The 27,401-nt window shown below is 38.5% G+C and overlaps 1 protein-coding gene and 1 long non-coding RNA gene across 3 annotated transcripts; one reads left to right on the top strand and one right to left on the bottom strand.

The window, feature by feature from the left end:
* The first annotated feature begins 26 nt into the window (after nucleotides 1-26).
* atad2 (ATPase family AAA domain containing 2) lies at nucleotides 27-26,370 on the top strand. Of its 2 annotated transcripts, none has more exons than XM_077575798.1 (31): nucleotides 27-175; nucleotides 276-666; nucleotides 1,806-1,927; nucleotides 2,296-2,351; nucleotides 2,486-2,651; nucleotides 3,878-3,950; nucleotides 4,885-4,963; nucleotides 7,570-7,743; nucleotides 7,815-7,953; nucleotides 8,158-8,172; nucleotides 8,353-8,460; nucleotides 8,619-8,727; nucleotides 8,878-8,993; nucleotides 13,148-13,322; nucleotides 13,465-13,553; nucleotides 14,276-14,435; nucleotides 16,422-16,512; nucleotides 18,783-18,960; nucleotides 20,431-20,567; nucleotides 20,636-20,747; nucleotides 20,834-21,020; nucleotides 23,405-23,590; nucleotides 23,708-23,843; nucleotides 23,938-24,134; nucleotides 24,331-24,490; nucleotides 24,577-24,699; nucleotides 24,833-25,006; nucleotides 25,080-25,586; nucleotides 25,676-25,794; nucleotides 25,889-26,017; nucleotides 26,171-26,370. In XM_077575798.1, the coding sequence occupies exons 2-31, from the start codon at nucleotides 478-480 to the stop codon at nucleotides 26,201-26,203; spliced, it is 4,239 nt and encodes a 1,412-aa protein (XP_077431924.1). In that variant the 5' UTR covers nucleotides 27-175; nucleotides 276-477; the 3' UTR covers nucleotides 26,204-26,370. The 2 variants fall into 2 exon arrangements, with proteins under 2 accessions (XP_077431924.1, XP_077431925.1); XM_077575799.1 differs by having other exon boundaries at nucleotides 24,833-24,997.
* LOC144057851 (uncharacterized) lies at nucleotides 7,552-21,908 on the bottom strand. The gene is made up of 3 exons (XR_013295333.1): nucleotides 20,592-21,908; nucleotides 14,727-14,870; nucleotides 7,552-7,665 (listed from the first exon to the last, which is right to left on the bottom strand). It is a non-coding gene; the product is annotated as an uncharacterized LOC144057851 (long non-coding RNA).
* Nucleotides 26,371-27,401: the final 1,031 nt, after the last annotated feature.

The raw sequence follows: 27,401 nt of genomic DNA on the forward strand, positions 1-27,401 counted from the left end.
TGGATACAACAAGCTTTTAACAACAGATTCGCGGTCTCTTCGTATAAGCGCGCTCCTCTACAACTACCGGCGGTAGTGGTACGCCCAACAAACCGTACAATGTATTCTTCCGCCAAGTTGTAATTAGTGGTTAATTTTTTCCATTATTACATCAAAGCCGGTGGACATCAAAAGTGTAAGTATGGATCACGTAAAGAATTGCAGTCATTTCGGTAGTATTAGGCTCCACTCCGTTATACCAATTTGGACCTCGGGTCTATTTTTCCTTGCGGCAGCTCCTTTCTACTAACCGCTCTGATGACGTTTGTGGCGCCAGAAATCAAGGGCAGAGAGGAGCACTACGCCGATGTGTGTCGGCAGGCGCGAATTTGCGTGTATCTTTTCGATACTGGTGACGTTCAACTTCAGATGCATTGGAGTGCTGTAGTGACCGACCGCCCGTCATTAGTGCGTTTATAATTTAGGGCTGGAGTCGACATGGTAATGCTACGCAGCAGCGGCGGGGTTGTTCAACATGTGGCAGCAACTCCAAACAGGAGGTCGATGGAGTTGGACACAAGTTCGGAGTTTCTGTCTCTTGTTCCCGCATTGCCGAGAAAATCACCCCGGTCAACACGAACCTCCCGCTTTCTGGATGATAGCTTGGGCAGCCCCGAACACAACCGAGTAAGTGTGAGCAAAAGCTTGCTAAGTGACAGTATTGCATGTTGGGATATATGATGTTGCTAGCCGGCTAAGGTACGCTGAAGCCGGGTCTTCATTTCAAGGATGCTTTAATATAAGAATATGAGATCCTTCATTATCTACAGTAGTCATCAGTGTCACTCATTTGGATTCAATTCATTTGAGATCAAATCTGATTTAAACTCAAAATTATGAGGATAACGCCATCATCACAGTAGGGCTGCTCTATTATGAGGGAAATATTAATCACGATCAATTTGGTAATAATTAAAATCACGATTAAGACAATCATTTGTTTTGGGGTACAAAACAAGAAAATGGTTAAACAAACAAATACATTTCTTTGAAACACAATAATTATGCTAGTTCTTTTTGGACCAAACAAGATTGATTAAATTTGTCATTTTAAAATAAAAAATGTGCAAATATATAATTTTAATTAACTAAAAATAAGCATTAATAAGCTTGTATTTTAATTTTTTACGCTTATGCCTATTTTATAATTGTGGAGTGTAATAATTGAAATTGTAATTAAATTTCAATTAATTGCACTACATCACAGTATTGTAGATTGAGTTGAATTTTATTGTAATATTTATTCCCACCTGTCAGCAGCAGTACGTGAAGAGGGCCTTTGCTTGATGTTATGAATGCAAAAGACTCTGTCCTCCTGTACAGAAATTCTCTCCAGCAGGGTACATCCAAACTCCAAAACGTGATGATGATGAAACTCATTTTCGCATAATTGATTTGTGTCTATGTGGACGATCTTAAAGTGTGATTTAAGGATTACATATCTTTCAAGCTTTCAGGACATAATGGAGTTGTATATGTTATTGTAAGGCTCTCAGATGTGGTTAACAGTTGAGAAAGTCACTGATGCTCTTCAGGTGCTTAACCATCATCAATGGTAAAATTCTGTACATTGATTCACAGGCTGCTATCCACTACTCTTCACAATATGACTGAAACAAATGCAAATAAAGATTTTTTTTTAGCATGCTTTACAATAACTACCAAGAGTGCTGCAAAGGATGCCGGGAAATGCGCAACTTCACCATCGCTACAGTATGTTCTCAACTATAAACTTGCTAAGTAAAAACTAATTTTGTGACTTCTAGGGGGATGGTAAGCAGCAGTCGGGAACCTGTCTCCATGACTTTCCAAAGACCAGAGGTCAACGAGTCAAACTAGAGGTCTCCTTTAGTGACATAGGACCAAGGGCTGGTGGCTACGCCACAAGGTGAGAGACTGAGCCTCTATCCAACTGGCTGTATATGCTGATGTTTTTCCAGCATTATGCAGGATGGAGGTCAAACTCGACCCAAGAATATCCCAGCTTCAAATGTAGCTTTAGATAGGTAACAGGTACGTAGAATGCCACCAGCTGTGAACCAGAGTGAAGTGTAGCAACAAGTGCTAACTGTCCATGCTCCTCTGTGGGGTGATTTTAATGATTATTTAAGTGAATGAGGACTGCTATTTTTTGGGTCACTCTTAAACAACTGTCAAAGCTAAATTAACCATCCGTATTAAATAATCCAAGGGTGGTTTACGTGTCACCTTGACTCATTACTGTGGCTGTTCTATGCATCCATTTTGTGCATTTAGGAAATCCTCCAGAATACAGAAGGAAGGCAAATCGTCCTGCGACAAATTGCAAGGGGGTATGTCTTGGCAATAAATCTTGATAATGTTGCCTGTAATTCTCAGTTTCTACATACATCATGTTTATCAGGCATGTATTTTTAGGAGGGTATACTCTCCTAGGCCAACAACCTGGTTTCTGTTAATGTTCAAGATGTTCCAGACGAGGTAGAAGGAACTTCCACTCCAAAAAGAAGTCGCGTCAACTTAAGGAACCCCGAAGAGGACGAGGAACACTCTTTACGACGTAGTTCCCGAATCACCCGATACAAATTCAATTCCCGTAATCAGTCTGTCCTCTATGACCGCCTCATCACCAAGTAAGTTTCACAATAATTTTGTCTCATGATGATGAAAACAAATTTACAGTATAGGATATAATATATAAAAAACAAACAAACTTGTAAATAACATAACAATAAAGGAGTATCAGTGTTTAGTCTAGGATTTTTTTTTCAGCAACGGAGGCCAGCGTTATAGGAACCATTGTGGTGTAAACATTACACCCTACAATACATACCCACCTACAACATAGTCTAAGCCCCTAAATACACATAATTTATAATTATTTTATTGAACAGCGATATTAGCATTATGTGTATTATGCAAGAAAAAAAGAAAGTTTAAAAAACACTCAGCATTATCAGTGTGGTAGAGCCATGAATGGAACCAGCTATTTTTTTCCAACCCATTTCGAGTCCCAGCTTGATATCCTGTGCTTTTCTCTAGGTTTCTCTCCTCTGCTCTCATCTCTCTCTGTTGCACCATCACTTTGCTCCTCTGCTCCTTCACTTCGTTCAACTGCCATCTGTCTAATTTAATTTGTCTTATATTTAATTATATAAAACATGATCGTTAGTTAGCCAAGTGTAAATGTATTTTTTAAATTTATTATTTGAGTCAGTAAAAGGCTAATGATACCTGACTAGCTTCATCTTGATCAGGTGTCCTTCTCTTCTGGGAGAAATATTTCAATAAGCTCATCTGAAAAATGCAGTCAGAAGTTACATAGTGGCTAGCCAAATACTGTCAATCCATTTACTCACGTTAGTGACACTGAGTTGGCACACGGGCAAATTAACTTAAACTACTGATACCTTAGGTTGCGTTAGCTGGTGATTATTATATTGTGAACGTCTGTATAACTTGTAAAATCTATGTTGAGTTATCTCAAGCTAATAACTTACGTTTACTACTTCCTAATTTGCTGCTTTATTATTTGTAATGTAGTAATTTGTTACTCTGAATCTGCCCTGTCAGCTGCCAGCTGTCGCCTAGTTGTAGTAGGGGATTTACTTGAAGTGCAAAATGCTAGCGTCATGGAAATGAGCAAGCAAGTATATTTCCGTATCGAGTAAGATAGTTACATGCAGTTTAGTTGCTCAACAATAAAAAAAAGAAAGTTTTTTTTTCTTTGAAAAATAATGAAATTTGAAGAGGCGGCGGCTAGGGTTTAGGAGCCGCAGACCACCAATCCTGAATGAATGTAGAGGAAACACTAGTTATTAAACTGTGGTTCACCAATTTCCTTCTTTGATCCCCTTAGTACGGCTGAGGCTGTTCTGCAAAAGATGGATGACATGAAGAAGCTACGAAGCAGATTGAACAGTGAAGAACAGGTAATGACATGAAATAAATAATGGTAATGAAAAAGCTTTTAATAATGCATGAAAAAAAAAATCAACAGAATTTTTTTCCTGCTTTGTATGGTCGATACAATAACCGACAAATTTCTATTTTTATATTTAATGTAGTCTTTTTATAATCTGCAGTTAGGCATCTAGGACAGTAACAAATCTATGCTGCATTGATGGAAAAACTGATATTTTAGTAGCCCTGATCTATAACAGCAAACTAATTTGGCACTTTCAAATTTTTATTTTCATGCCATGTCATACAAATATATGTGGTCATTTGTTAAAAACCACAATGGCAAAAAAGACACTAAAGGCCAAGCATACCCAATGAAATGGCTAACATAAAATGATTACCCACAATAAACAAATGCATCAGTTGATAATTGTTTAACAGAACTATGACTGGTTTATTTGAGAGAGAAAAACATTCAGATATCTGCAATAGAAATGCACCTATTCAACCCCAGGTGCATCATGATGAGGTAGGTCAACTTTAACTACAAAAAATCTAATTCAAATAAACAGACAAAAATGCATACTCGAAACAAAGTGAACCATCAACCGAAGATTTACAGAATTACTGGTATGAATGCATTAACTGCACTGAGCATAGTAAAGGTTTCTTTGAAATCTTAAGTTAAAAAAAAAACTTTGCAAAAACAACCTGAAATCTACCCCACATTTCCAAATATGCTATCAACTTATCGTCATTTTCCCCCAAATCAGCAGATATTTTATCTGTTCGATAAATATCATGCATCCCTAGCTTTTAACATTGTACTGTGCATCCCCCAGTGTTTATATTTACTGGGGGGCTAAGCTTTACTTTGCATTAATTAGTGTAATCATTCCAGTGAATCAATGCTTTAATGTAATCATTCCAATAAATTGATACAAAATTGTTTCCCATGAGCAGCTGGGCGTATATACAAGAGGCAGAGTGAGACAATCTCTGAAAACCAATATGAACACTAAGGATGCCAAGGAAAACCAAGGTGAGGGCCCAAATGTAATGTGTATATTGCTAGTGTCAGGCCAAAACCTTGTACCTCCAAAATGGTCACTTTTCAGGAGAACCCAAATGTTTGTTCAACCATTAACATTGCATCATCAAAAAGAGCAAGCAAGCCATTTCACTTTCGATGGTCAATAATTCATAAAATTGACACCACACGTGTGGACTGACCATAAAAATAAATAAATCAGAAATTTGCCAAATTGGGACTTTTGAGGTTTCGACCTGACACCAGCAATATTTTGCTTTTCATAAGAATCGAGATGCAAGTTGGTAGTTGAAAACCTGTTATGTATTTATGCTTTTTGCCTGAACTTGGTTTGGTGTGTTAATGTAATGGGGTTAAACATTTGCTGGACCTAAGATCACCAAATTGGTCAGGTTATGCATATTAAGCCCAATAAAAATTCTGAAATACATGGGCGAGGAGGGAACAGAGGCATTGCACTTTGACTCCAGCGGCTACACACACATGAATTGCCAATGTCGGCAGGTGTCAGGAGCCCTCACTCAAAAGACATTGCTTGTGTGCTTTTATATCGCCTATATACATCTTTAATCACACATGCACTGCACATACTGATGTTCAAAAGTCTAATATATTTAATGAATGTGTGTGAAATAGTTAAGTCTTTCTGACGGCCAGAAAAGCGAATTAAAGTTCATGGTGGAGCCCAGAAAGTACCGTGCAGCTGCCGGCAGGTGGCAGTGCTGTGCTCCATTGGTGCGATGCATCTTCCCATAGATGTGCATAAACTAAGGTCGTTTCTCTATATGAAAAATGACGCACAGTACGGTCTCATGAACTCGCCAAGTACCATATTCCTAACAATGTACTTAAGAAAAGTTTTTCCTAAAAACACGACATATGAAAACAACATCCGGGGTATTCTGTGCGTTCTTGGTTCATTCGTACTTTCAATTGGAAAAATTATTTGGCTGTGATTGGTGCCGTTTCACCAGATCACAAGGATGTAAGAACAAATAAGAATGCAAATTGAAAAACGGCAAGCCTCTGCTGGTTGAGCACATGTATACGAGACCTATCTGGCACTCTTTGGTGGTGATTTCTTCCATTCACTTGTATTAAAGTGACTGTGTTTGGCTTCAATAAATTAATCATAACTCATGGAATTCTTGACCAATTTTGGTTTGTTTGTTTCATAACATTTAATATAAAGGAAAGACCAAATGAGAGATCAGAAAAAACACAGCTACGAGCCTACAACAACAAACTTGACCTAGTATTAAATATTCGTTTTTTTCTTGCAATCACATTGTTGAACAGTAATGCTGGGCTATATTGGGAGGCGGGGGGATTTCTTCTATCACGATATGGGCCATTTTATATCACGATAACGATATACCACGATATAGATATATCTTCAGTACTTCCATGAAAAATTAAACATACTTTGCTTACATTTTCTCTATTTGTAAGTGACATTAAACAGAAGGTCACAAACGAATCCAGTTGTGCTGCAATATAAAATTATAAATATAAACAAAAGTCACAGTAGCCTACACATTTTTATGAGGCATAAAAAATAAAGTTAAGACAACAACAAAAATGCAAAAAAAAAACATTTTTTTAGGTGCAAAGTTTTAAATTTCTTATTGTGGCTTTGTTGTGCAGCCAGAGCTGTAGATCAACAATACCTAACAGTATTTGCATGTGACAAATGCAATTGTATCAAAATTAACAAACATTCTGTTTTACAGAATCTGTGGCCTTGCAGTACAGCCAGAGCAGTAAATTATCTGTACACAACATTAATGTGCAAACATTGCAGATGTATTAAAATTTAAAAAACAAGCCTCTACATTCTGATTCCAGTTCTAGAAACATGTGGCCGAGTAGTTTGCGCAAAACTAGCAATTTAAATACTTGAAATTAAATATCAGGAATCATAATTCTGTTTAAGGCATTATCAACTGTCAATAAAAGTGCTAACTTAACGGGCTGCATGTAGAGGTAGGTAGAAATCACAAGGTAAGGGCCAGGATGGTAAATTGGTCAACTCTGTTGGGCAGACCCTTACGGATGAAGAACTAGTAGCAGTGTGAAATTGATTGAAGCATAATTAATCTTTTCAATTAAGGACAAAAATTCAATATTGGCTAATCTTCTATTTTGGGTTCATTTTATATCTAACTCCAGAGAAGTCGTGAACCTCATTGCATGTCACCGTTGTGAAAATCCACCAAGCGGGTAGCGTCACGCTTTTGTGAATAGGGGAGATCCAGGAAGCCAGCTCACACACAGTCCTTTATGAAAAGCATATAGTCGTGAACGTGGCATTACACATCCAGACTCTTGACTGACATTTATTTAGACCGGAATGATTTAACCTGACACGTGTCAAAAGAAGGTCTTCTCTCCACTCAAGTCCGTGTACCCCCCAAAGTTTTTGGAAATTATGGTATCGCATTATTTTTCCCACCCTGAAATTCACAGTATGGTAGTTAGTAGTATCAGACAGACAGTACTTCATGCAACACTTGTGTATGCATTTCTTTCTAAAGAAAATAATGTCAAATGCCTGCAACCCTAATACCTTGTTTATTTTCACATCGGGTATGAAGGTGATCATGATGAAGAGGATGAAGATGATGATGAGGATGATGACGATGATGACGATGAGGAGGACATTGAAGATGACATTGAAGATGATGAGGATGCTGTTGATGAAGACAACCAGAAGCGTTATGAGTTTAGACAGCGAAAAAATGTAGTTCTCTACCAAGCACCACAAGATGGTAAGTTCTTTATTTAAACATGGCCATTGTCTGTTTAAAGGTTCAAAATGTTCTTTATTTTGTCATGTCAGAGCCCAGAGAAGCTAGAGAGACCCGAGTGCCCAGAAAGCACAGCATGTACTTTAAAAACCCCTCGTCACCCACCAGACGCAGGTTTCCTTTCAGCTCCACAGCCCCTCGGAGTCCCTACAACAGGAGGAGGACCGGCCGGTCAGTAGGACAAGACTGTCAGACGATGTCTAACTCTCAAAAATTGTCATTCTGTTGAGAACATTTATGACACATAGTCATTGTACATGTTTTACTGCTACTGTCCTCTTGTCCTGTCAGGCTTTTGCTGAACCAAGTTTATAATACTGCTCTCTCTGTCCATCCCACAATTCTTTTTTTCCCCCAACTCTCTTCCGCCATCAGGAATAGTACTGAGAGGTAAGATTCCTCCTGCTTGTCTGTTATGTTCCAAAATTATGTAAGACGTATTTGAGCATCTTTTATTTATTCTGACTGTTGTTTAGTGTCTTTTACAACTCCATATAAAGTATTTTGTGGACCAGCATAAGTGGTTGATAGTCATCATAGGTTCGATTTAATGTCCTGTTCTGCTCACAGGAGACATGCCCTCCACAGCAGCGACTCGACGTCCACTTCAGAAGATGAGACTTTACAAACAAGGCGGCGTAAGATGGAAAGTAAAGGCAGGAGCAGGTCCGTCACCAGGTGAGAGCTGAGGCACAGCACAAATGCTCAATGGACAACTTTCACCCCCATATAACTATTGTTAAGCTTCACACATTTGCTCTTCTGCTCAAATATAAACAATTACAATCTCTTATGATAATGTTAAAAAAAATCATCTGTCTTTTGTTTCTCCACAGATGTCTGCCAATGAACGTTGTGAAAGATGACTTGCTAGGAATTCACAAAGATCGTATGAAAACTGGAGCAAGTCTTGCTGATGTTGACCCTATGCACATAGACAAAACGGTGAGCAAAGAGGGCAGCAATGTAAATATAAAAATTCCTGTAAAGTGGTATCTCCTAAATTTCGAATCGATTCTCGAGTCGTGATGACCAACAATGATAGCGACAGGCCTATCTTCTGCTTTCTGGGACTGACAAAAAAATATGATGCAGGTGCGCTTTGACAGTATTGGTGGTTTGAGCACACACATCTCATCCCTGAAGGAGATGGTGGTGTTCCCTCTGCTTTACCCAGAAGTCTTTGAGAGATTCCACATACAGCCACCCAGGTAAATAATGTTCATATATGAACATAAGCGATGCTTGGCAATCATATAACCTTAGGTTGTCATCAGTGGTGTAGTCCAGGGTATACGCGGGTATACAGAGTAGTGTTGCACGGGATACCGGTACCAGTACCGTACCTTGATGTTTCTGTGTCAAAAACGGCTCGCTATAATAATTTTTTTAGCACCACTATTTAAAATAAAGAAATAAATATGAGACAGCTTGCCAACTGTGTTTGAGAGGCAAGTACACATACATGCATGGCCGCCTGCTCTACCGATATGTGGAAAACGCCTTAAGTGGCACGCCTCTTTCTGCATGTGTGCGAGAGGAAGCAGAAAGATGACTTCAAGCGCTCGCTGGCCGTCCACTCCTTGTTGAGAAGCTTGACGCGCTAAGTGCCATAAGGAACTTTTTTATGCTTACATGGCCGATAGACAAGCCAAGTCAACAAATCCTGTCTGTAAAGCTTTTTTTTATGTTGCTGTGTCTTGAGGTGGGAACATGTCCAATATATGGCCAAGCACCTCACTAACAGGTATTTTGCCAAAGTACTTAACCCCGTAAAGAAACGGTATCCGCCGCCGCAGGAGCGCGCGCAAGCCTTGAGTGGAGGCTACGCGACAGGACTGCCACTACTTATGCATGTTTTTAATTAATACATGAAGAACACGTTTGTTTTTTTGATTTTCAATTTTAGAAACGCTTTGTAACATGAGAAAAATGTTAATCGCGGAGAAGCAGAAGAAAAAGCAACCATTCCTGCAATGCACTCAAGGTGCGTTTAATGAACAGGCACAGAGTAGGAAATCATAGAGAAAGTCCAGATGACTGACAATAGTGACAGGTTGTGATGCATTTTTGACGCTTCCCTTAAAAAATAAGTTGAGTGAATTATTTTGTTCCCAGTTTGTAGTATTTGATTACACATTCGACTAGTTGGGAGCGTAATGGAGAAGAGCAGATACACACGCACACAGAAGCAACTAATACATTGAGTCATTGGAGTGCCACTGTATTACCAATATTTAAAACGGATGACATCAAATGCAGTCAAATACACTAATTCAAGAATATGGCATGCAATGTAATTTATATACTGTATTCATTAGGGGTGTGAATTGCCAAGTACCTTTCGATTCGTATCACGATTCATAGGTCACGATTCGAAACCGATAAATCGCGATACGAATATAAAAAAAAATATTATTGCGATTTTATTTATTTTTTATTACTCAAATTTAGAAAATACTAATCAGTAAACTTGTACATGTACACTGTAAGATTTGTATGAAAATGTATTTATTTATCTGAAATTCAGACTTATAACTGAGCCACTGCATTTAACAAACAGGTTGCAGTCTGTTTCATGTTTGAACAGCACTGAGATAAAATATTAAGGCTTAATATTCCATTAATATAAAATTCTTCCATGCTTAATGTGTGAATCCTAACCCTAAGTAAGACGTTTTGTTGAATATTCCCATAAAAAATGTATGTTTAAAAATCGATTTGGCCGCATATCGAATCGATTCAAGAATTGCGCACTGTAATATCGCGATATATTGCAGAATCGATTTTTTTCTAACACCCCTAATATACATAAATATTCACAGTATGTAGTATGTACATACATTAAAATGCATACATCCTAATATTTAGAATTAATTAAAAAAATACACATAATTTGTTTATTAGTAATTGAATAAGTTTTTTGTCAGTTTAAATTTTGCTGCTTTTGCTGATGTTTTAGATTTTTGTCAATGTACCGTTTCAGTACCGGTGTCTGTACCAGATGTAATCGGGCTGCTAGACTGTATTGGGATCGCCTACAGATGACTTCACGCTACAGGATTGGCTGGAAATTACAGAGACTAAGGCCCCGTCCACACGAAAGCTAGTTTTAATGTATCCTCACAAGTTTCTTACAGTTTAGGCCGTTCGTTTCAAAACGCGCCCCGTACGTGTCCGTCTGAAAACCATATGCAGGATACTCCTCCAGCGATGACGTAATGGTCGCAGCTCGATGACGACGCATTGTCGCAGATTGAGGACGAGATTTGTTTGAGGAACGGTGCCGACTTTGCTTCCGTCTGGACGGGGCCTAAGGCTGCGTTCACACTGCAGCTCAATTACGATAATCTGATTTTTTTCTTTCAATGTCACCAGTACAATTCATTCTGATTTTTTTCACACCCGACCTGGGCACAACGTCATCTTCGGTAGACTTCTCAATGAAATGAGGAGGTTGAGCAGTGTCCCATCATTTCCCCCAAATATTTCTATTACCTCTTCCAACCTCGCTACACTAGCGACATGATATGAAAAAATAAGTCAGACGGATTTCTGTTGCTGTTTGTAAACAGCACATTCAAAACTGACGCACGAGGAAGCCGAGGACAGCCAACCAGGAGCGAGCATGAAAACAGTCCACCAACCAGGAGTACGGGCGTTGGCACAGCTGAATTTGCATAATGTGTTCAGACAAGACATGAATCGAATTCCTAACACGTCCGTGAAAAGAGTCCGCCAGTCCACCAATCTGTAGCACGCGTTGGCACAGCTAAATTTGCATATGACACTGATAAAAGTCGCTTGCCTTAGTGGCTTGACTGGCGGTAAAACGTTGCTAGTCGGGACAATATTTACTAACTTGAACACCGCAACGTGACATTGTCGTTTTGGGTGTTCGTCACTCTACGTGTGCTCTTTGCGCATGCGAGTCGCATCACGGGTACGTTTCGTTTACATTAGATGTCGCATTTGTTTTTGTAATGTGAACGGTACATAAAAAAATCGGATTTAACAAAAAATCCGAATTGGGCATCACACCCTGCAGCGTGAACGTAGCTTTATTGGCTGTTACCATTTGCCTACACTAATCAGATTGACTAACTTTTTTTCATGTGGACACATGAGCCAATCTGAGGCAGAGTAGAGTGAGTCATGTCGAGGAAAACAATTCTTCAAATGCTCGCCCAAGATACAATGTTGACTCAGAAATTTAGCTCAGGTGAACTGATATGCCCTCGTACACGAGATACTTGATCTCGACGTGGGTCCCATTCCCAGGGTGGACGATGCCGGTTACACACTAACTACATCCTCTAGTTAAGTTTTATAGTAGCTAGGCTGGTACTTAATTTTTAAGTAATGGGGACAAATAATTTAAGATTCAGTACAAAAGCATATTGAAGTCTAACCAGACTGTTTTTCCGCTATTTTTGTTCATTTTTAACCAAATAGTGTAATTTGTTTTATAACATATACTTTATGTTTGCCTCATTATAAATACATTTTACATTATTTCAGGCTGATTGTGTTTCCAAACAGTTCTTAACAAGTCATAATAATTTTAATATTGTGTGCAAGTACAAATGACAGATTATTAATTCTTACATGTCACCGTTTCTAAGAGGAAATTTTTTCTGGACTACAAAAAAAAAAAAGTATTCTCCAGGGACCACTACACCACTGGTTGTCATTAACTCATTTGCTCCCAAAATTTGTTGTATTTTAAATATTACCATGGTCCCATAAGTTGTTTTTTTTATGTTAGAGCATACAGAAGGCCTTGACGCAGCCTCTGAACTAAAGAGAACGCTTGAAGCAATGGTAGTTGTTACAAAAACGGCCAGCAGTTGTCAGCAGAGTATAAGAGAGCAACCGGGCCATGTTGTAACAAGCTGTTTTAAACAGATTTGTGAATAATGATGAAACTTATCTATATTCTAATGCTAAGCTATATTCTAATGCTAATTGCTGCAAAACAGAAACAGAAATATACTTTTTTTTGATGAAAGAAAAGACTAATCTTTCTTTTGGTGGGTTCCATGTTTTTTGTTTTTTTTTATAGGTATAGAACACAATATTCTGTGGGCCTTGCAAAATCAGTCAAAATCCGCTAAAACAGCTGGGAGCGAAGGGGGTTGCGTCAGTGAAAATTGCTGGGAGTGAATGAGTTAAAGGCAGTTATGTAGTTTATATTTGGTAATCGAATCTTGAAATAATATCTTAGAAAATTTTTGAGCTGTTATGAGAACATTAAGCATATAACACCTGATGTAGATTTTCAACCCTGTATTGACTGAGCTCTTCAAATATTAACTTGATCAATTTTAAACCACTGCTCTTCATGTTTCCTTTTGTCTTGTAGGGGCTGTCTATTTTACGGTCCCCCAGGCACAGGGAAAACACTGGTCGCTAGAGCATTGGCCAACGAATGTAGTCAAGGAGAAAGAAAAGTGTCGTTTTTTATGAGGAAAGGTGCTGATTGCCTCAGTAAGTGGGTTGGCGAGTCAGAGAGACAGCTACGTCTACTGTTTGACCAGGTGAGCCAAACACATCAGCACATTTTATTTTACACATTTCATTTTTTGTCAAGCTATTCTTGCTTTTGTTTCATTTTGAATTAGGTTTCAATTCACCATATTGCAATTTTCCCTCTCACATAACATTTTCGATATCTTGTAGGCTTATCAAATGCGTCCATCGATCATATTCTTTGATGAAATTGATGGTTTGGCTCCAGTCAGGTCCAGTCGACAGGACCAGATTCACAGGTGAGCGTCGCTACTGGCGATGACTGCATTTGTGAGAATTTTTTGTACATTCAAATTTACATTTACATTTTGTGAGCCGGGCGTCACTCATGTTCCTGTTCCTGACTCACAATCTCTGTTCTAGTTCATTTCAGATATTTTTGATGGGATTGAGGTTAGGGGTATCAATTTCTGCATCTCAGTCATTAGAGCATAGGTGTCAAACTCCGGTCCTCGAGGGCCGCAGTCCTGCAGGTGTTGGAGGTATCCCTCTTCCAACACAAGCTGATTCCAATCAGCAGGATCATTGACAGGCTTATGCAGAGCTTGCTGATGATCTGATCATATATCAGCTGTGTTGAAGAACGGAAACATCCAAAACCTGCAGGACTGCGGCCTTCCAGGACCAGAGTTTGACACCTAAGCATTAGAGCATGCATTTGTTGAAATTGGTCTTTTGGGTTGGTCCACTGTCTGCTTAGCAAGGTTTTTCCCAATAAGTTGAAAATATACTAGTCTAAAGTATAAAATCTGATTCAGAGCCCACCACTAACTCGATGTATTTTGACCATGTATTAGTGATTTATGCTTTTTATGTCCACAATATCTCATCTCTTTGTAGAACCATTAGGACACTAGAACACCCATAATTGCAGCTGTATGCTGTATCCAAACTCTGAATTAGCTGATGTTTACCTTAGTTCAGTCAATATTTATCAAATCTTTCATGACTGTGTCTATAGTTCCATTGTGTCAACTCTTCTGGCTCTCATGGATGGATTAGATGGCAGAGGAGAGATTGTGGTGATTGGTGCCACCAACAGATTGGACTCCATTGATCCGGCTCTCAGACGCCCGGGCCGCTTTGATAGAGAGTTCCTTTTTGGCCTCCCCGACAGAGAGGTACTGACATGTTTAAGATATATTAACTTAGTCTTGAGACGTTATTAGTTCAAATAATTTAGTAGATGTAATCGAACCATGCTTTATCTGTGTTGGTAGAGCCTAGCAACATTTTTTGACCTGTACAAAGATGGGAAAAGTAGTGACATTCTGTACTAGAAGTACAATCAATTACTTGCGTAAGAAAACCCTCCATCGTTGGTAAAAATAAAATAACTAATTGAAAAAATAATTTAAACTATTTAAAAAGTACACGCTCTGAAATGTACAAGAATACAAGAACGTTTTTACCGGATATTTCCTCCTCAAATCGTGTAATTCGTAGGCTGTTAAAAGTCGAAGGATTTTCACTAAACACGCCCCTTGTCCATGCAGTGGCTGGCATCCAAGGATTGTTTTCCACACTGATGTGATGAATCATGCAAGAAGACCCACCTTTAAAAAAAAAAAGTTAAAAAAAACTAACTTTTATAATAGTTCAACTGAACTACAGAAACAAAAATATGCTACATGTTTAGTTAACTATTAGCTCATAAAATGACATACAGTAAATAATAGTGATATGACACTAGCATTAGCAAGAAAGTGCAATTAAATGTTACGAACTCTGCTCTATAGCTATGCTAGCTGCTCAATGCAAATTGCGCATAGGCACTTTCAGCATACAGTATTTGCCTTATTTAGAGGTGATTCATGTAAGCTTAATACACTTTTCATGTTTTCACATTGAGGTTCTCCTGTGTGCTGGAGGGTACATACAGTAGATTGGAATAGAAGACCAGTGTTGCATTCTAGAAAGGTGGGAAGTCTGAGTTGACCAGGAAACATACATTGATACGTGACGTCACTCAAACTTGGAGGTCCAAGTCTGAGAATAATGTCACTCAGACAGTAAATGGCAAAACACAATTTACAAGATTATAATGATTTTTTAAATTTATTGTTCCATAAATTTAGTTATTTGATATAATTTAATGTCACTTGATTGTACTGGTTGTGTTAACGATAGGCCACTTTTTTTCGGCATGAAGTTATTTGGTGAAATGTGAGAAATACTTAAGAGATAAGGTGTTCTTTTATTTATATACAAAAAGCAAATTAGGAAAGGAAGGTTTGCTGGAGGCCAAAATGTGTTTTGATTAACTAAAACAAAAAACACAGCCATCTTAGTTTACATTTGCCTGGAATTCGCTTTCAGGTTACAACTGGTACAATACAAGTGGTATAAAGCCCACTTCCCACATTCCTTGAATTCAACAGTAATACGTCAACGCACTTTTGCACAGTTAATCAAGTGTAAGTGGCGTTCATGTTAGGGAAATTGATCTTACCATAAAACGCAATGCATGAACCTTGAAATTAAGCCGCAAGTTGCTCAATTCTCAACCGATTTAAATTTTTCAGATTTTAAGTTTTCATATATTGTGCATGCTAAAGCATTGTGCTATCAATTACATTTTATATATATATATTTTTAAAAAAGCTAACTTTTTTTTTGTCTTTACCTGTGAAGCTACTTCCATTTCCCTTGTCATAATTGTATGACTTTTGTACACAGCAGTGTACCGGCATCCATGGCCTTTATTTTCCCTGCCGACACAAATAAAAAGCACTGGCAAATTTGACTGTCTTAGGTTACCGTCACTATAGGCATGCAGTTTGGAAGGGGCATGTGGTATCTGTGGTGGTACCTATCTGTGGATCGATAGCCCTGTGTGCTTCCGGGTTTTACTAACCAATTGCATGTCATGTCATAGCCTTGACATAGAATCAACCACAAGCTGGGATATAAAGAACTCTATTTTGAAGCTGTACCAAGTAAAAATGTATCATAAAATGTAACAACCAAAAATAAAAAGTAGTCTGATAAATACTCAGCGAAGTACTTCTCAAAAACTACTCAAATACATTAACAAAGTATTTGTACATGATTACTTCCCATTTCTTCCTGTAATACCAATGCTATGATCTCATTTTGTCTGGTAGGCTAGAAGGGACATTTTTAAGATCCACACCAGACATTGGACACCTCCTCTCTCTGACAATTTCCTGGAGGAGCTGGCTGATAAATGTGTTGGTATGTTTGCAAGTGATGGCATTGTTGTAGAAAATTCATTGACATTTACTAGGGCTGTGCAATTAACTCTTTGACTGCCAGACGTTTTCAGAAAAGGGATGCCGTCAGTGCCAGCCGATTTAAGCATTTTGACTGATCTTTCAAGGTCCACAGAAAATTTTGTGTTTGGACTATGGAAACACACATACTACCAGATGAAAGATTGAACTCTCATCTTTCATCAGAAAAACATTTGTTTCTACCTTATTCCGTTTTTCAGTAATCAACAAGAGAAAATGGTTAGTTTCACCGAAATGCTCTGTTTTGAAACAAAAAACGGAGAAATCAAGCTTTTGTGAAACGATATTTCATGCACTCTAGTGAATTTGAGACCTTTTTTTTCCATGAATGATGCCACAAACACCTAAACAGTGCTTTACTTCTGCAAAACACTACCACCAACAATGAAAAAAGTGTTTTTTGATAGCAAAATACGTTTATTTACATTCAACAGTGTAACAATTTGACAAAACAATTTGGCAAACTATTTACAAATGTGTGCAACCGTGGTACTTTTTACAATTGTGTGGATATTTCAAATACAGTTTTTCTTTTTGTAACACTCCCCTGCGTGCAAGTGGACGCAGCAGGATTTGTACAACAGATTAGTTTTACTGCGATGGCCCCTTAGCGTGCAGACGCTACACTTTCTTGCTGTTTTTTTTCCCGGGGAATAGCAAGTATATACTGCAGTTGTGTTTGGCTATGTTGCCATCAAGTCTACTCTCAGGATCATGATACGGTGACGTTACGTCTGGCTTCCTCATTGTCCTTCAGTTCCTATACCGGGTGGTTGATCCATCTTATCTGCTCCATTAATGGTTGCATCATAGTCCATAACCAGTGTCTTCTCCGTGATCAGACTGTACCCACTCCTCCGATGAATATGCATTGGACTTGGGGCACTCTTCGTCGTCTGATTGAACGTCCGCCTGAGCAGAAGTGCTCGGTTGTGCTCCGCGTTTTCCGGCGTTAGCATCGCTAACCGGTGAGGCTTCATGACGTGATCATAGTCGCCGCGTCAACGCTTCCAACTTTGGCGTAAACCTCGGAGTCACCATCCTCATAATCGTCGTCATCAATGCTCTCCTTAGAATTGGTCGATGCTTTTCGTCTTTGAAAAAAATGCTCAAGCGTGAGCTGCTTGCAACCGGTCGCCATTATGGCTTCCTCAGCCATTGTCCCCTCAACACTCTAGCTCCGCCTCACGTCTTCTACTGACGCCTACCCAATCTTGTCCAAAGAGAGTCATTGCTGCCATCTAGGGGCCAAAAATAGGCATTATACTAACTAGATCTGCTTGATACTTTCAGCACAGCTGGCCAAGACTTTCCTCCACCCGTTTACCAACAAAAAAACTTGGTGAACGTCATTTAACGTCTTTGGCGCGCCTCCGTAGGATTTTACTAAACGTTATTTAACATTTTTGGCAGTCAAAGAGTTAATCAAAATTCAATTACAATTTTAATTATTACACACCACAATTACAAAGTTGGCATAATGGTAAACAAAATTAAGATTATTAATACTAATCTTGAGTTGTTTACCCTCGTATGGTGTTTTGGGTTTATGAGACCTGTGTTTTGTATGGGAACGTGAGTCCCACAGACCTCGAACACTATACAAGGTTACATTTATAAATTTGCACCATTTTTTATGTTAAAATAACTAATTTCATGTTTAAACATTTTCTTGTCCTAATCGTGATTTCAATTATTACCAAATGAATCGTGATTAATATTTTCTTCATAATCGAGCAGCCCTAACATTTACAAAACCGTTAAAATGTCCTACATAAGTCTTGTTTGCCTATGCATAACAATATGTTGTCCCTTCGACACATGCTCTTGTAAGTTTTGTTTTAATATTGTCTTCCAACACTATAAACTTACTTCAATAATATTGCATTTTCACTCATTGACTTAATGATGCTTTCCTAATGCATCTATCATTGCATGTTAATACCTTTCACAGTGACATGACACTGTGCTCACTAAATAGCAACAGCTAGTGCTGGAAACAGAGAACTATAACACTTACAAACTTGACCCAGGTCATGTTAGATGTTAATTTTAGTATAGTATATGACACGGGCTACTAAAAAAATGTGTGTACCAAACTTTGGACGTCCCTGCTGTAGAAGTAAGCATTTATATATTGCAAATATTACTATAACTTTTGTTTCATAATTGTCTCTTATAGTCAGTGTAAACTAATTATTTCCCGTGTAGGTTATTGCGGAGCAGACATCAAGGCAGTGTGCTCGGAGGCAGCACTGTGTGCACTACGGCGGCGCTATCCACAAATTTACTCCTCATCACAGAAACTTGTGCTGGATGTTGATTCTATCGCAATCACAGCTAAAGACTTCATATCCGCCATGTCCAAGATGGTCCCTGCTGCACAGAGGTATGGCCACTGACAAAATCAGTTTTGCTTCTTTGTTCGTATACAAAATACACGCACAAATGTTTTAACAATTACTACCAATAGGTATTTTCAATTGTTTCAAGTAAGAAGCAAATATATATAAATAAATAAAAAACTTTTGATTAGTGTCTTTTTAAACTAACAATGTAAAAATTCTGTGAAACAGGTAAACAGTGTTTAATTTAAGGTCTTTCAATTTTTAACTGACAATGTAAACATGCATTTCAACAAGAATAAAAAATAAAATTTGTGCAATTAGTAGTGGTGCAATGGATCACAAAAGTCACGGTTGGGATCGGATCACGGATTTGAGTCACTGATCAGATCATTTTTCGGATCAGCCAAAAAACAACAAAAAGATAAATAGTACTTTGTCTTTATTTTGTAAAGCCCCTTTTCCATTAAATAAAAAATAATAATCAATTCAAAATGTCTAATATAGCCTTGTCTTAATTTATTTTGTAAAACGCCTTTTCCCATTAAATAAAACCCCCTCAAAAACAAATCAATACAAAATGTCTAATATAGCCATTTAGGTTTTAGGAACAACTTTTAAGTGTAATATTAGAACGAAATGTGCCTGGGATGTGACACGCATGCATACAAAGCATGTCAAGTCAAGTGGCACATCCCGAAAAAAAAACCCATTTGCAAACCCCGGTGAAATTGGACAAAGAAGCAAAATTAGCTTCAGACGCTTCATCTGCACCAACCGCGCATGAACTGCATTGACTTTATGGAAATGCACCACCAGAAAGGCTCAGCTGCAGCCTAACCCGTAAACAGAAGCCCTAAACCAACACACCTTTAACCATAACCCTCAGAAGTATGTTTAAAATGTGCCAAGATGGAAACTAGTCAACAGCTAGCTCTGGTAAACTTAAATGCAAATGTTCATAATATACACTCCCTTTTTAAATACATAATAACATATACAGTATATGTGCATTAAATAACATAATTTAAATAAACATATTGCTCCCTCTCATGAATGGATAGGTGGTCGGTTATCTTTTTTTTTTATAACTCAAATCCTAATAGATTAAAGTCTAATACTATGTTTGTCTATACGATATAGGAGAGGTAGGCATCGTCATTGACTAGAATTGATGATTGATGGAAGTGCCCACCTTTTGGTGTGTGCTTCAGCACTTTCAGCGAATGCTTGATAATGTGAAGCCTCACAAAAATACCCGGATTGAGAAGGACAACTCACTCAGTACTCACTGCGATCGACAGAAGTAATCCTGCTTCACTCGGTGCTCAGTCTGTGCATTTTTTCAAGGCTTTACTTTATCGATCCATTTACCAGTCAATGACGATGCCCACCTCTGTGATGTAAAATATTAACAGAAAACATTAACTATATTACATCCATTTAGAGAAATAAAGGGAAATAACACAAAATGTATGTTTGTATGTAAATGTGATGCTGAATGTAATCATTAGGGCTGTAGTGTCACCAGCCAAGGCCCTGACGCCTGCAATTCGTCCATTACTGAGTGCGGCCTTGCAGGAGATCATCCACACTGTCAACAAAGTGTTCCCACACGCTGAGCAGGGATTTAAAAGGAAGAGGACACAAGGTATGGTCCTTTTTAAAATGTTACCTCTATTTCCTCAGTCAGTCTTGATGAATGTGTGTTGTTTCCAGATCAGTCTTGTCTGTCTGAGGATGAGCTAATATTCAGTGAAGATGAAGAGCGATCTAGTGGACAAACCCCTCAAAAGAAGACTGTCTCAAGAGAAATCCTCAACATTGAAAGGTTTAATTACTTTCCCATCCAAATGATTTGTTTAATCAACTCTTAAATGGCTCACCCCATCTTTTCCTCTGTCACTCTTGGCATAGAAGTGCATTGAGCCAGCCAACCTCTTACCGTCCCAGGCTACTTTTGGAGGGTCGACACGGCTCAGGTCAAAGCTCCCATCTGGCTCCTGCTGTTCTCCATTCTCTTGAGAAATTCACAGTGTACACACTAGACATGGCAGTGCTGTTTGCCGCAAGTGCATCTGCGCCAGAGGAGATTTGTGCACAGGTAGGTCAGACATCACTGTAACAGTCACTCATTCATTGGATCATTTTCGAACCTCAACCGATGTAACCATGTTGAAAAAGAGGAGACAGTGTTAAAGTGTTAGTGTAAGCCAATTCACACATGTTCTAGCTAGTAGAAAGGGGGATTAGATGATCACCAAATGATGAGGGGACGGGTCAAATGCGGAGAACACATTTTACTCCACTTAGATACAGTATGTGTGTTTGTGATAGTGTTAATTTTATCAGCCATTTTTTTATTTAGTTTCAGTTTTAGTCCAGTTTCAATCACGCTTGTTTTTATCATAGTTAGTCAACCTCATCCCGTTTTGATTTACAGTCATTTCTAGACTACACGCCGCTGCTTTTTTCACTTGCATTCAACCCTGCGGCTAATACAAAGGTGTGGCTTATCCATCAGATCACAAGGGGGCGCACTATACAGGAAGCGCAAGAGCGTTAGGCAGGGCAAAACAAACCAAGTGAGCTTAAATACAGTAGGAGAGAACAAGAGCGAGACAATTTGCACCCTCATTATGGAAAATAAAGTAGCGGGAACCCGGTGCGGTAACATTAAAAAAAACCTGCGGCTTACAGTCGGGTGCAGCTTATATGTGTAACAAACAGAGTATTCCCCAAATTTAGCTAGCGCGGGTTATAGTCAGGTGCGCCTTGTAGTCCAGAAATTACGACTATAAAGCTAGCATTTTAGTCTTTATTTTAGTCCAAGAAAACATAATTTTATTGGTCTAGTTTTAGACAACAAAAACTGTCAACATTTTAGTCCAGTTTTAGTCAGGACAATCACTTAAGTCCTGTATATATTTTTGTCAGTAGCAGATAATGTTAAAAATTTTGTGTCTAAAACTGTTCTCATCTTTTTGATGAAAAACAACTTAACACACAATTACAGTATATCAACAAGTGGCTATTATGGCCCCACACTATGAGCTTGTAAATTAGCCAACATTAGTTAGCAGTCGGATTAACATTATTATTGTTGGAACGCTATAGCCGTTGGATTAATGTTGCGTTATAACCAGTGTTGGGAACGTTACTTTAAAAAAGTAATTAGTTATAGTTACTCATTACTTGCTTGAAAAGTAACCGAGATAGTAATTTAATTACTTCATAATAAAAGTAACTCGTTACCAGGCAAAGTAACTATTTTTACTACTACAATTTTTTTTGCCCAACTCTAGGCTTAAAATGCATCATTCACATACAAATGTCACCTCCATGAGTGTGAGGATATTTCTTTCAACACTTTTCACATGTTTAGCACTCGTGAAATAAGAGAAATACAATAGTTGGCGCTAATAATTTACACTAGGCGAGCGTGTCGCTATGATTTACCGGTATCTTTATCGCTGTTATGGTGCTTGTGGAGTCGCAATAGGGCTTTTGGTGGAACATGATTGTCAACAAATCGCTCCTCATGGCGGCTGTTTTTCTGCAAATCTCGACTGTTATTTTTTATTAAAGTCACTCTTGTCAAAGTTGTCAAACCAGTTCCAGGCGAGGACGTGGACTCTTTGCTAAAATGCTAAAAAATATGCTAAGCCTTAAGGTCCAGAAGAAAGAAGGACGACACGTCCGTCTCATCGTTACACGCTTCTTGCGGCACCTCCAAAATAAAAGTCACTCTACATTTCAGCTGACAAGACACTTTTATTGTGACGAGGTCCGACAACAACAGTGCCTCTAACTGTGCACAAATGTCATTTTCAGAGCTCGTCACCGCACAATGTCTTGTAAGCTTACTTCGAGCCTTGAATCTAATAAATAAATAAACACAACACATTTCTCATACAATAACGATAACGGCATTTCAGATATGGGGAGAATAATTAGATTAGTCAGTTTATGGAGAAAACATCGGAGTTACCTAACGCAGCTAGTTTAAACGCCGTTATTCCCAACACTAGTTATAACTATAATTTACTTTATATAAACTTTTCCCCGTGAATCCACCTCCTGTCCCATGTGTTTGAGCATGTTGCACTCGCTCGCTGCGAATTTGAGAGGGGGTATGTCACTGTCACATGACAGTGCCCCAGTGACCGATTAGCAGAGCTAAGATTTTACAAAATCATATAATTTTCATCTCGTTTTTGTTCATGAACTAAAATGTCCATAGATTTGATCATTTTAGACCAGTTTTTATTAAGTGAAGTAAATGTTTGTCTCATTTTCATTAGTCAACAAAAATTCATATTGATTTTGTCGTTATTCTTTATTAATGAGGTTTTTAGTCTAGTCTAGTTTTTAGTTGTGTGTTAATAATGTGTGTTGACAAAATATTTTTTGTTGTTTAGTTTTCGTTGACGAAATTAACACTAGTTTGTGACATATGTTCATGCCACAATGTCATATGCTCTGCAGATTTTTGTTGAGGCCAAGCGGACCTCTCCCAGTGTCCTGTACATCCCCCACATTAAACAGTGGTGGGAGACAGTAGGTCCTGCATTAAAAGCCACTTTTCTCAGCCTACTTGGCTCCCTCCCTGCCTTTGCTCCAATACTGCTACTGGCTACCTGCAGTCTACAGTACTCTGAACTCAATTTTGAGGTATGAAGGTAGTGAAACCATGCCAAATCATGTAACCAGTAATTGCCCAAGATGAAGAGAAGATACACCCCTTGTTCTTCAAGAAGGTTCCTTCACCTCACACATTTTTTGCTGCAGGTTCAGGAGTTGTTTAAGGTAGAGTATGGAGAGGTTTACCATGTCCAAGCCCCCAGCAGCCGAGAGAGAAGAAATTTCTTTGAGGACCTGCTGCTCAAGCAGGCTGCCAAAGCTCCTGCATCTAAAAATAAATCCAGTGAGACAAACTCCAAAAACATTTTTTTTTGTAGAGAGAAGTTACATTTTTCATTAAATTGTATTGAAAACGAACTTTTGACTTTCCCCTATAGCACCCCACTCCTTGGAAGTGCTTCCTGTTGCTCCTCCTCCGCCGCCACGACAGCTGGCAGAGCAGGAGGCCCGAAAACTGGCGGAACAAGAGGAAGACACCCTGAGAGAGCTCCGCCTATTCTTGCGGGATGTCACAAACCGCCTGTCCCTAGATAAACGCTTCAAGGCTTTTACAAAGCCCGTGGATTTAGAGGAGGTGGGATTCCTTTGTAACTCTTCAAGTATTGTGAATGTAAAACTCGTGTATTGCTTCATTGAAAATATTGTTGCAAGGTTTCACTTTCAGAGTTACTTTGATTTGCCCAATGGGGGGTGCCTAAGTAAATATTTAAAGCTGTCACATATATTAAAATTTAGTTGCTGTCTTTGTACTGTACTCTCACTTTATCTAGGTCCCTGATTATGCTGCTGTGATAATGAAGCCTATGGACCTATCAACCGTGCTTTCAAAGATTGACCTCCATCAGTACGTAACAGTCAAAGACTTTCTTCAAGATGTTGATCTCATTTGGCAGAATGCACTTGAATACAACCCAGACAGGGACCCCTCAGGTACACACTGTCACTTTAGAATAAAGCGCTGATCAAATGGCACAGCCATTCTGATCCCTTTGGATACTAACTTTATCTTCTTCCAGACCGCCAGATTCGCCATAGGGCCTGTGCACTTAAAGACACTGCACATGCCATCATACGACATGAATTGGATGAAAATTTTGAGAAGATTTGTGATGAAATCAAAGATTCACGCATCAATAGAGGTGGGTGAGTGAGTGAGTGAGTGAGTGATATTTGTAGATGCCAGTTTAAAATAATGATTAACATCACTCTGTGACATGATATGTGTCAGTGTTTTATAATTTGCTTTCACCTTAATCTTGTCTTTTTCTACAGGTTTCTCAACTGCACAATCTGCGCCCTCCTTTTACCATGTCCTCCCCAAACAGGCTGAGGCTAATAAGATGGCTGAAAGGACTCCAGAAAAGGAGCCAGCCAAAGCCACAACTGTGCTGACTCCAAGTGCAACTTCATCTACATATGTTACGCCTAAAAGCACAGGTAGAAGATGTGAGTATTTTTGAAAATGAAAAACAATAAGTCACACCAATCAGTCCTAACACATATCTACTTGATCCTCCAGTGCAGAGGAAGAAACGTCGCAAGAGTCGCTGGTCCTCTGGCTTCTATTCCAGGAAGGCGTCTTCCTCATCTTCTCACGCCTCCAAAGAGGATATTCATTTTGGCACTGATAATGATGATGAAGAAACAGAGATAGAGAAAGGAATGATCACAGAGCTCGATGAAGATGACAAGGAGGTTAAAGCTACGTCAAAGGGTGGTATTTTGGGTGAAAATGAAAAAAAGGATGTTGAGGACCAGACACAAAACAAAATAGTAGACAAAGATCAGTCAGATTTAGAAGTTCCAGCGGAGAACCCAGTCAATGTTGGCTACAGTTCAACGAGCAGTGAAGGACATAAGCAGGGACAGTTAGACACAAGTTGTGGTCAAACATGCAGTCAAAATATGGCACAGGAAAGAAACAAGATTCCATCAGAGGAGCCTGAACCAATGGAGGTGGTTGCCACATGCAGTGCTAGCACAGAGCACACTGGCTCCCCCAGAGGAGATAAGGACTCTGGTGCAGGTTTGGGTTTCCACAGAAGCTTCATTGTCTATATTTACTCCAAGCTAGGTAAAAAAAAATTCCATGTGGTTCTGTCTTTCATGTCATAGAGAGGCGCATGACCCGGCCCTCAAAGAACGCTGATCAGCAGCAGTTTGGTTTGGAAACAGCTCTGCAGATCTGTGACCAGGAAAAACCTTCACTGGTAGTGGACAGGGACAAATTAAAGGTGGGCTGCTGATTACTGCTCACTTGACTTATTAGTCACATAATGGCCGCATTTGTAACGTTTCCTTCATCATATTTATTGTATTCTTATCAAGGAGCTTTTGGACAAAGTTGTGACTAAGACTGATGGCTATGAGGTGCACAAGTTGGAGAAACTCTATGCTCTCCTCTGCCAAAGTGTCTACAGACATAGAAGAGACCATCACAAAGATGCATTAATAAGGGTTGGTATAGCATTTAATAATGTTAATCATTAATGACACATTAGTCCAGAATAAAAGTATTTTTAACTGTAGCTCAATGTATGTTGTCAGTGATCAGTTGTTCTGTTGTAGCTATTACTAATTCTGTCATTTTTTGACTTTTTTTTTCAATAGGAGTTGGAGCAAGAGATAAATGATTTCTGTTGACGATTCTAAAGGAACGTGACGTTATTAAATACGCACATCATTTCTTAAAGGATCGTGGTCAGCACGTTCAGCTGCAAAAATATCCAACCAGTCGTTCTGTTTTAATAGTTTTGTGCATAAGTAAATCATTGTATTACCTCTTTCTATTTAAATAAATGGCTCTTTATAAATAATGCTCTGTGTATCTTCTGTTTCACCTACAATTCGGTGTGAATACTCAATTGTTTGCGTCATGTGGAAGCATGTAGTCTTCTGCAATTTCTTTACCCTTGAATACATGTTGAGTTTACAAAGTGTTGATCTGTTTGAGAAACTTAAATACAAATTCATATGTTAAGATTCAGTTATTGTCTCTACAATAAGTGATAACATATTTTACACACTACAGGTATAATCTTATAGACAACACATACAGTGCTCAGCATAAGTGAGTACACCCCAACAGGTTTGTAAGAACACCTTTAGTTTCCTGTCAGAATTCAGATTTTCTATGGGATACTATAGTACAAAATACTCCCACAAATGTGGGCCATTTATTCCAAACAAGATTTGTTAATTAGTACCCACATAAAACATAGTTTTTTAATTAAATGTATTAAAGTACATTTTGCACAAATAAGTAGACTCCAAGAAAAAAGACTGAATGACAACTTTTAAATTCCAGGCCTAGCAAACATGTTGCTATCCATAACAGTCATGGAGGTAATAGAAAAACTAGAAGTTGTCGTTTTTTGCATTAGTTAATTTGATTAAACTGAAGATTTTGTAAATCAATGCATTCTGTTAGAACCGTACTTTAATGTTGTGAGTTAAGCGCATATTCCACAGAAACATGGTCAAAAATGTGGAAATTGTTCTTATGTTCATTGAGATGGAATAAAATTTTAATTTTTTGTAAAAAAAAAAAACTAAAGGGGGTGTACTCATTATGAGCACTGTATAAAAGCCGATATATTAAAGGGGGCCACTATGCGCCGTAATTAAGCCTAATGTAGGGAAAATGGTGCTACGCAATGTTAGGCTCGTTTTTTTTTTTCATTTTATTTTTTTCTATTTTAAGAAAAAGTGCAATGCCAGTTTTGGCCTCAAGTAGCTTCTCGTGGTGCCCTGATAGGTCATGTAAGGACAGTTTGGCATGGCAACCGAGACGTAAAAGCCCTCGTACTTGCACTTTTAAAGACGACAACGTTTTTTAAGC

Source organism: Vanacampus margaritifer, chromosome 9 (assembly GCF_051991255.1).
Source record: "Vanacampus margaritifer isolate UIUO_Vmar chromosome 9, RoL_Vmar_1.0, whole genome shotgun sequence".
In the NCBI taxonomy this organism is placed as follows: domain Eukaryota; kingdom Metazoa; phylum Chordata; class Actinopteri; order Syngnathiformes; family Syngnathidae; genus Vanacampus; species Vanacampus margaritifer.

Excerpts from the sequence above, each read along its gene's own strand:
- atad2 (XM_077575798.1), top strand. The coding sequence starts at position 478 with ATGGTAATGCTACGCAGCAGCGGCGGGGTTGTTCAACATGTGGCAGCA. Across the intron at positions 8,461-8,618 it reads AGGAGCAGGTCCGTCACCAG|ATGTCTGCCAATGAACGTTG; the intron begins GTGAGAGCTGAG and ends GTTTCTCCACAG. Across the intron at positions 20,568-20,635 it reads TAAAAGGAAGAGGACACAAG|ATCAGTCTTGTCTGTCTGAG; the intron begins GTATGGTCCTTT and ends TGTTGTTTCCAG.